Source organism: Ictidomys tridecemlineatus, chromosome X, assembly GCF_052094955.1.
Source record: "Ictidomys tridecemlineatus isolate mIctTri1 chromosome X, mIctTri1.hap1, whole genome shotgun sequence".
Lineage (NCBI taxonomy): Eukaryota > Metazoa > Chordata > Mammalia > Rodentia > Sciuridae > Ictidomys > Ictidomys tridecemlineatus.
This window is the reverse complement of record NC_135493.1, coordinates 88,155,041-88,164,541: the sequence shown is the minus strand read 5'-3', so window position 1 is coordinate 88,164,541 and position 9,501 is coordinate 88,155,041. Positions and strand designations below refer to the sequence as shown.

Genomic DNA, 9,501 nt, shown 5'->3' with positions numbered 1-9,501 from the left:
ACCTGAATCTTTGCCCTTCTGAAGTTTGCATCCTGGTGTGGCGGGGTGGATTCTCTGAGCCACAGACTGAGATTATTATGGGTGCCTAGGTCAACATCCCCTTTCACTTCATTTTGGCAAATACAGGTTGGAGGGTAAAGAGTGCTCTCTTTGGGACCTATCCTTGAGTTGGTAGAGTGGCCCTAAGGAAGCACTCAGGTAATGATAGTCCTCATTTACAGGAAGGCTCATATGGATATGGTTCCTGCTTTAGTCACATACATATGGACTAGGGCCAGTCCTAACACTCACTCATCAGCCAGGAGCAGACTATTGCCTTGGTGGTGGGTCCAGCAGGCCAGATGAGCAGGGATGGGGGTGGAGGTAGGGTGTTAATGCCAGCAGACAAGGGAAGGGAGATAGTCTATTCTCAGAGAGAAAATGAAGGGAGGAAGATTTCTTATTTGAGAAAGAGAATTGGGGCCAGGAGAGAAACACACACACATGCAGAGATGTGGGTTTGTTTTTGGTGTTGCTAGAGATGGAACCCAGGACCTCATATATGCTAGGCAAGTGCTGTACGAATGAACTACACCCTCAACCCTGATGTGTCTTGAGTAAGAGACAACCCAGATTTGGAACAGAACGGAATAGAGAGCTACCTAGACTGATCAAGATATAAGACAGAGGAAGATCTCTCCAAAGCCAGAGAGCAGCAGAGAAGGGAAGTAGACAAATATTATTCACCCTCAGCAATTGAAAAGCTGTTCTCATGCATCACCCTCAATCTTTAGTCATCCCATTCCATCTTCAAATGTAGGCCCCAATATGCTAGCTTATTTCTAAAGGTGGCTGCCATCAATATCTTCATATCTGCCATCCAGAGAAGCCCTTAACAAACCCATAAGAACTCTAGTCTGTGGAAGAGAAGCCATGTGAAAGAAGACTGAAATGCCAGACATGCGGGTGAAGAAACCATCTTGGATGTCTAGCTCAATTGAGTTTCAGATGACTCTAGCCCCAGCCACCATCTAATTGAGATCCCAAGAAGGGCCACCTAGTTAAGCCCATGCAACCCACAAATCATAAAAAAGATTATACTATATATTATAGTTTTCAGCCACTAAGCTTTAGGATGTTTGTTACACAGTAATAGATAACCAGAACACCCAGGAAAGGCTGCAGTGGCCCTTTTAAAGCTTGTGACACCCCCCTCTTCAAACCCCCTTCACAACAAAAGCAATGGTAGCCAGTCAGATTTTTCAGTCCCTTTAATTACGCCCTCTGAGGAGTGGGTAGAATGGCAGGTAGCAGGTAGGGAAGGTGGTGCATCTTGAGCCCCACTCAGCAACTGGTCAGTCATCATCAGGCAGCTGGATTTTGCTGGGGTCAAAGCAGTTGGATTCCATGACGGGGAGGCCATTGGCCTCTCGGTATTTCACAAGCCTCTCAGCTTCCCGGCGGGCCCACTCTCGCATGCTGGAAGCAGAAGCAGTGGGGGGATATGAGGAAACTTCACTAGAAAACAGTACCCCACCCCACCTCAGCACTCCATTTCCCAATGGTGCAGGGACAGGATTTCCAGCAGAGAGCCCTGCAACTTCTACCCCTTCCTCTGCCTCCTACCCAGCCCACTCTCTCAGATACCCCTTGTACCTGTAGTCAGGCAGATAAGCCACAAAGGTGGTGCCTAAGACCAGGACAATTGAGACACCAAAGAAGAAGATAACCCGCATGTTCCAGAGGTCCACAACAGGGTCCTTGTCGTAACCATGAGAGTCTGGGTTCTGTGAAAAAGGAGAGGTGAGTGAGGGCTTCCCTTGCGCCATACAGCTGTATGCTGGCCCTGTATAACCTGATCTCTAATCTTCCTTCAGATCCATCTCCTCCCTCACTAACTTCTCTATCTTTAGGATATGTTAAGTTCCTTCCCATCACACAGATTTTGCACTTGCTGTTGTTTCCTCTGCCTAGAAAGCCTTTCTCCCAGATCTAATCATGGCTGGATCCATCTCCTCATTCAAGGTTTTGATTTCATTGCCAAATGAAGAGTTGACTCCACCAATTCCTTTAGGAGGTATCCCCTAGTCACCTTGCTAATAGATAACATAGGAACCACAGAAAACTGCTATTTTTATAGGTTAAAAAATATGGTTGAATACTGACAAGCTCTTATGGTTCAACCTAATAAAATAGCATCCTGCACCCTAGTTACTCTCCATGTACTTACCCTACAGCATCCTATATATCCAATATCTTCAACCAGAGATAAGTGTTGATGAAACACTTAGTATGCGCCAGGTCTTTTCAAATATGCAAACCTCACAACATCTTAGAGGTAGAAAGTGGCAGTAATGAACACCTTTTAAGGTTGAGTACTTTCAAAGTGCCAGTTGCTGTTTTGGCCATTTTTGATTCATTTAATTACATGAGAACAGATTGGTTTTTTTTTTAAGGTGTCCTATTACTTTTCCTATTCTATAAAGAAATCAAGGCACCAAGGGTTTAAGCTACTTGCCCAAGGTCACACAGATAACTGTTAGTGCTTGGATTCCAACTTGGGTTGTCTGGGTCCAGAGCCTCTGCTATTGACACGGCACAGGAGACCTGGTAGCTCTAAGTTCAAATACCAGTTCCACATGTATTCAGTTATGTGAGCTTGGGCAAGAAATTTCGCATCTCTGTGCTTCAGTTTCTTCATCTGTAGAAGAGAGTCCCTACCTTAAAATCGGGTTGTTTTGCAGACTAAATGAGTTAATGTATATAAAATGTTTAAAACAGGGAGGGACACCAGGCAAGTGCCCTGTCACTGTTTAGTATTAACGTGATTCTATTTTTTTCAAACGTGCCTGAGCGCTCCGCACTTCAGGTTTAATTTCTGTTTCCAAAATAAGGTCAATCCAGCCTCTGGCCCTGGACCGAAGATATCAGGGCACAAAGGACGAAAACAAACTAGGCAAAATTCCCAAGTCTTCAAAGATTTTGCCGGCTGAGCAATTCTCAGCACCTAAGAACGTCCTCTACAACTCCCGGTCCTCGGGTCCCCGATTGACCCCTCCGGCGTCCCGTTCCCCCTCCCTCTCACCTTCTCATAGAGGTTCTCGTCCTCCGGTTCTGGGTCCTCCTGCCAGCGCATGGTCGGTTCCGGCGGCCGCTTTCCCGCCACAGCAGACGGAGCGACCACAGCCCTTGAGGAGCTGGATTCCCAGCGAACGCGGGCAGCGGGGAGCCCTCGTATCGCTGCTGCCGCCAAAAGGCGGCGAGCGCACAAACCTAACAGCTCGGTCGCCATGACAGATTGTGCTACAGGGTCTCAGGGGCGGAGACGGAAATGGAACTGTGCGCAGCTGCAGTTGACTCAACCGCGATCATTGTCGCTCCGCCCCCACCTCATTAAATAGATCCCGGGTTCAAGTTTGTGTTCTTATGAGGCGGGGCGTCGAGGAGTCCTCCTTTCTCTCCCTTGTCATGGCCTCATGGGACCAACCATGCTCTTTTCCTCTTGGTCAGGCTGAGAAATTTCATCTTGATAGGAAGAAAGCGGTGACATCTGGCAGGCCCCGTGGGGAAAGAGGTGGAGCTTCCGCTTCGCTTTCAACTTCAAAGGAAGCCAAGCTTCTAAAAAGCGGGCCTTGCGGGATTGGCCAATAGCTACTCTTTTTCTGGACTTGCGGGGCGTTTTCACGGGGAGTGGGGAGGTGGCATACGCTTGCCAATCAGAAGCGGCCAGGGCCGGCCGACGGCGAGCGGCGACCAATAGACGAAGCCGGCCAGAGCGCGCTCCCTTAGTAGGTGGATGGTGGTCGAAGCGCCGGCTCCCTTCTCCTCGTCGCCATTTTGTGCTGGTGATTGCGGCCGGCTGGGAGTAGGCGGCAGTGAGTTTCTTTGGGAGGGCAGCGCGCTTGGCGCTTCTCCCCTCCCCCCTCCTCCCTTCTGCCTCCAGCCTTGGACTTGATTGTTGAGCGCTCCGGCCTTGGCTGAGCTGGGACAGTTGGAGGAGGTGGCGGCGGGCCGAGGTGATGCCTGGGAGCCCTCCTTTGACAGCCCGGGCCGAGAAGGTGAGCGTCGACGCTGGTCGTGGGGGCGGAGGTAAGGGGTCCGGAGCGTGTGGGGGGTTGCTTAGAAGAGGCGCGAGGGCGGACTGCGGTCGGGGGGTTCGCGTGGAGCCAAGGGATGTCTGTCTGGCCTGAACCGAGGAGGGGGGTGTCTTTTTTTTTTTTCCATGTTGGCGCAAAAGCGCGTGCGCGATTGGGACACGGGACGGGTGCACGCGGGTTGGGGGAAGGGAGGGACGGATGGGAGTGGGCTTCAGTGGCTTAGTGCCTTTGCCGCCCCGAACTTTATCCACCGGAAGGCGCATGTCTGCGACTTTGGTTTTTATCCATAAGGGAGGTATGCTGACTGACCTGTGTTACTTTGCTACTTATCTGTCCACGGAGAAATGTCCGTGGCTGTGGTCCTTATTCGTCGGGGAGGGGGAGGGTGCGGGTGCTGAGAGAGACTATGACTCTGGTCTTTATCTTTGGGATGTATATCTGTGACTCTGGTGGTTATTCTTGCAGGGGTTGTCTTGTTACTTGCCCATACCCACTTTAAGTGCAGAGCGACTGTCAGGGAATGTGTGACTTGCGCCCCTTTTCTTGGGGCGTTTCTGTGACACGGACTTCCATCAGTTGAAAAGGGGCTCAGTCTGTTGATTAGGCTCTTAACGTGGGATCCTTCTGTGATTTTGGTTCGTAGTTATTTGGAGCTCGTGTCTGTAACTTTGGCTCCTATCTGTGTGGATGCCAAAGTCTGGCCTTTTTGCCAGAGTCTGTTGAGGGTTTTCTCAGCCACCGTGGCCTGCTTCGGATTCTCACTTTTACCCATCTGGAAGCAGGTAACTCTGGTTCCCCCTGGCTTGAGGAGGAAGAGAAAATTAGTATGTGTGTACAAGGAGGAAAGGTGTGGTGGCAACCTAGTGTTGGGCAGGTGCTGTAACCGCCTGACTTCACCTGATTTCTATTTAGAGGGTGGGGCATGATTCTGTGATACATTCTGACCCCTAGCAGGGTCACATGGCTCTCTAGACTCCCTTAGTTCTCATGGAAGCCCTGAAAGTTGGATGCAGTTCTTCTGCATCTCCATCCTAGCAGAAAAGCACAGTGTTTTGGAATAGTTCAGAAAGGGCCTCTTTTGCCTTGGAGAACTTGGCCTCAGAGCCCTGGGGAGAGAGCCACCTTGGGACCCGGCTGTATATCAGAATCGAGTTAGTTGCTGTGTTTGGCCAGGAGCCCAGGGAGGTGGTGGCTGTCTCTTCTCATACTCCCCCAAAAGCCTTTCATGGTCTCTGCTGACTTGTTGGGTGCCGCCAGCATTTTGTTGAAGGATGAAATGGTACCTTAGGCAGGTGGAAGGTGCCTGGTGGGGGCCTGAGATTTCCATCCTTGTGAAGTCTCATCTCTGAGGCGCCTAATCTCAGGCAAATCTTTCTGCACTGGGAGTTCCCCTGAGGCAAGTAGCCCCTGGCTTGAATTTGCCTACCCGACCAAAAGCCCTGATTCACTGAGAGACCCAACAGGTCTCTGCAGAATGCTCCCTGATGAAGGCTTTGCTGTTTTCTCTGGCAGTGGGCTCAAGCCTCATGTTTGCATGAGGGGGCCGCTTTCCTGCTCTGATGCACAGGAATAGTAGGAGATTAAAAACAATGTCCCTGGGCTGAGGGACAGCAGAGAGCCTTGACAATGAGGGTCTCTCAAGGAGACCCTCTCTGCCCCCAACTGCCTTGATCCCTTTCTTCCTTCCCTTCTCCCCAGAGTCCCTGCAAGAGGCATCACCCAGGCTGGCAGATCATGGTGGCAGCAGCGGGGGTGGCTGGGAAGTGAAACGGAGCCAGCGGCTGAGGAGGGGCCCCAGCAGCCCCCGCAGGCCCTATCAAGACATGGAGTATGAAAGACGGTGAGTTTACTCCCGCCCCTCCCAAGCAGCCTAGGCTTGTTCCCTTGTGAGAACTGATCCAGGAGGATGCTAGGAAAGGACTTCTGGGCAGAGGAAACACACATTGGACGAGTGGTTTCTTTTTGGCACACATTTATTTGGCACCTGTTGTGTGCCAGGACCTGTGGTAGGTTCTGGGAGTGCAGTGACGGATGAGACTTAAGATTGTAGGTCTCCCTTTTGAGACCTCTGTACTTAGGGTCTCATGAGGGAGACCACACACTTTACAGGTGATTACAAAACAGCTTGATCAGTACCATGGTTGGATGTGAGGGTGGGAAGAGATCAAGAGAAAGGGAGGAATGAAGGCTGAGGCCCAGATTTCCAACTTTGGGGACCCAGATAGGTATGTGGTGCCATTCTCCAAAATGAAGGCAGCCATTACAGGAGGATGAGGGGGAGGAGGAGAGGGAGAGGTCAGGCCTGGGTTTTAGAGTCAGGGATTTATTTGCCTGGAACATTGGGGCAAGCCAGATTAGAGTGGAAAGACTCCAGGAATGGTTGGGTTGCAGTTAGCAGGGTGCTTGTCTTAGAAAGGATACTTACATACAATTTTATTTTTCAACTCTGATACAAACAAGAAACATTTGGGACACTGGGTAAATACAGAGTTCCTGGGTAAAAGTTTGCCATTCCTTGCCATCCTAGTGTATCCTTGCCACCCCAGGTGATTCTAAGGCAGGAAATCCGTCCACGACAAGTTTACCTAGGAAAGCAGATCTAACTCTCCCAGAAAGCCTCTCTTCAGAGTCAGTGAATGTGTAAAATGTCAGGGAGAAAACAGTTCCTGAAACGTCTTACAGAAGGTTTCTCCTTGCTGGGTGCAGCCTGTAATCCCAGCAGCTTGGGAAGTTGAGACAGGAGCAGAGGCTGAGACAGGAGGATGGTGAGCTCAAACCTCAGCAATGACGAGGACCTAAGCAACTCAATGAGATCCTGTCTCTGAATAAAATAAAAAATAGGGCTGGGAATGTGGCTCAGTGGTCAGATGCCCCTGAATTCAATCCCCAGTACCAAAAAACAAAACAAAAGGCTTCTCCTGAGCAGGGGAATTAATTCGGTGGCAGAGCACTTGCTTAGCAGCTGCCAAGCCCTGGGTTCAGTCCCCAGTACCACAAAACAAACAAACATACAAACAAACAAAAAACAACAAAAAGCAAAAACAAAGGATTTCTCTTTTAAAGTGAAGAATTATAGTGTTATGTTTTTTGAGAGGTGAACCCATATTTGAGATAGTATCATTGACTAGTATGATTCAGTCTTGACCTTCAAATATGTCTTTTCAAAGGCATTTGATTTTGGACTGTATTCACCAAAAGGACTCCCCATGGCTGTTTCTGAGTTTGAGTACGTGACATAATTGCTTTAGACTTTATTACCAAGTAAAGCCACTGGCTTTCTTTTGGCTTTTCAAGGATCTGAAGTGCAGAGGTTTGAGTTAATCACACTTTGCAGTTCAGGGTAGGTTTCTATCATAGGCCAGTCAGTAGAAAAAGCCCTCCTCTTGCTGTGTTTATTTTTTTGTTTGTATTCCCAATTCCCACCTCTGTGGGCAGCTGCTCTATTTTGCTTGATGTGTATCCTTCTAAAATAGGTAGTGTTGTTTCAAGTGTCTGTGTTTTCAATTTACACAAACTGCATAGTGCTACAGTCCTGTTCTGCTTCTTGAACTTCGTATTACTCAGCACTGTATTTTTAAGCTGTGTCTGGATTGCCGTTTGTATATTAGTGCTTTGCCTCTAATTGCTGCCAAAGGCACCATGGGGTGTGCTGGCTGCATTTTACTTAACGATTCCCCAAAGGATGGTTACCTGTTCTTAATTTTGATGTGCTAAAATCAATACTTTATTGCCTTTTAATTTGTGCTTTCAGAATCTTCTCTTTTTTTTCCTGCCCCAAATCACAAAGATTCTTATACTCTGTAGTTTTACCTTTTGCATTCAAGTCTTTAGAATCTGTTTTTTAATATGATATAAGGTGGATTCTGGTTTTATTTTTTTCATATAGTGGGCAATGCCCAGTACCACCTCCTAAATGTCCATTCTTTCTCTATTGATTTGTGGTATCTCATCTGATTTCAAGTTTCCTCGTGTGATCTAATTTGTTCCATTGGTCTACTTGGTTATTCTTGTGCCAGAACCTCACTGTTTTCATTATTATGCCTCTACAGAATGTCTGAATAACTCCCTCTTTGCTCTTATTTTTTAAAGTCAATTTAGATGGGGCATGGTAGTGCATGCCTGTAATCCCAGTGACTCAGAAGGCTAAGGCAGGAGGATCACAGGTTTGAGGCCAATCTCAGCAACTTAGTAAGGCCCTAAGCAATTTCATGAGACCCTGTCTCAAAATAAAAAGGACTGGGGATGAAGCTTAGTGGCAGAGTGCTTACCTAGCATGGGCAAGGCCCTGGGATGGGTCCTCAGCCCTGGCGGGGGTGGGGGCTAAAACAAAGGATTTAAAAAGACAAAAAAAAAAATTTAAAAAGGTAACATTCATGTGGCCCTAGGTTCAATCCCCAGTACTGCCATAGAAATTTATAAAGGGATAATGGGAACATGACATCTTCTGTGGGCCCTTCCCATGCCAGTTGTCTGTATTTTCTTAGTTTGTGCACCAACTAGATCCTGAGTCAGTTGATGTGATAATGAAAAGGAGGATGCCTGTGCCACAGATCCAGAGAATTCTGGAAGCTTTCATGCTGAAATTGTTGTAAGATATGAGGCATCTGGATACTTCAGCAGGATCCAACTACTACTTACTTTCATCTTTCACCTACATTAAGGCATTGACTACTGTCATCTCAGTTAAAATTCTTGTTGAGTTTGTTTTTATTTTTATTTTATTTTTTGCAGTACTAGATGTTGAACTCAGGAGCGTGCTCTACCACTGAGCTATATCCCAGCCTTTTAATTTTTTTTGTCATGTATTTTGAGACAGAGACTCATGAAGTTGCTGGGGCTGGCCTCAAAACCTGGAATCCTTCTGCCTCAGCCTCTTGAGTAGCTGTGATTATAGCATGTGCCTCCATGCCTGGCATCAATATCAGGAAATTTAATAATGATATAATACTTTCATCTTATATAAAGCCCATATTCAGATATCATCAGTTTTCTCAATAATGTCCTTTATAGCTGGTTTTTCTCAATCCAGGATTCAATCCAAGATCACACATTGCCTTAAACTCCTTTGTATTTTTAGGCTCATTTAATCTCTCGAACAGTTATTTGGTCTTTGTCTTTTATGACCTTGGCATGTTTTAAGGTCAGTTGTTTTGTAAACTGTTTCTTAGTTTGAGTTTTTTGAATACTTAGGAAATTTGGGCAGAAATTTATTTAGTGATCTCTGTATATTTACTAAATTTGATTTGTAATTGTAATATTTAGGGTATTTGCATTCGTATTTATCACTGATCCTATGATTTTCTTTTCTGTATTTATCTGGGATTGGAATCAAGGTAGCCTCGTGACATGAATTGAATAGCCTTTATTTACTCTTTCTCTTTTTATTGGAGAAATTGTACAAAAATGTTACTTTTAAAAATTTAAA

General features: G+C 47.0%; 2 protein-coding genes across 12 annotated transcripts in view; one reads left to right on the top strand and one right to left on the bottom strand.

Annotated features, from left to right (window-relative positions):
• Positions 1–1,235: 1,235 nt before the first annotated feature.
• On the bottom strand, positions 1,236–3,563 carry Ndufb11 (NADH:ubiquinone oxidoreductase subunit B11). The gene is made up of 3 exons (XM_005324014.5): positions 3,065–3,563; positions 1,636–1,766; positions 1,236–1,458 (listed from the first exon to the last, which is right to left on the bottom strand). The coding sequence occupies exons 1-3, from the start codon at positions 3,269–3,271 to the stop codon at positions 1,335–1,337; spliced, it is 462 nt and encodes a 153-aa protein (XP_005324071.1). The 5' UTR covers positions 3,272–3,563; the 3' UTR covers positions 1,236–1,334.
• Positions 3,564–3,752: 189 nt separating this feature from the next.
• Rbm10 (RNA binding motif protein 10) overlaps positions 3,753–9,501 on the top strand; it is a 28,277-nt gene continuing 22,528 nt past the window's right edge. For 5 of the 11 annotated variants that reach the window (XM_005324008.4, XM_005324007.4, XM_078034879.1 and 2 more), the window contains exons 1-2: positions 3,753–4,068; positions 5,775–5,916. In XM_005324008.4, coding sequence (XP_005324065.1) covers positions 3,999–4,068; positions 5,775–5,916 — 212 coding nt within the window. In that variant the 5' untranslated portion in view covers positions 3,753–3,998. Of the gene's footprint in view, positions 4,069–5,774; positions 5,917–9,501 lie in introns of those variants that run through there. The other 6 variants (XM_013358011.4, XM_013358010.4, XM_078034883.1 and 3 more) reach the window with 4 other exon arrangements.

Bases quoted from the DNA above. Each gene is read 5' to 3' on its own strand.
- Ndufb11 (XM_005324014.5), bottom strand. From the start codon at position 3,271: ATGGCGACCGAGCTGTTAGGTTTGTGCGCTCGCCGCCTTTTGGCGGCA. The intron at 1,767-3,064 runs GTGAGAGGGAGG...CCTTTTTCACAG, and splicing joins ACGAGAACCTCTATGAGAAG to AACCCAGACTCTCATGGTTA. The intron at 1,459-1,635 runs GTACAAGGGGTA...TTCTGCTTCCAG, and splicing joins GCTTATCTGCCTGACTACAG to CATGCGAGAGTGGGCCCGCC.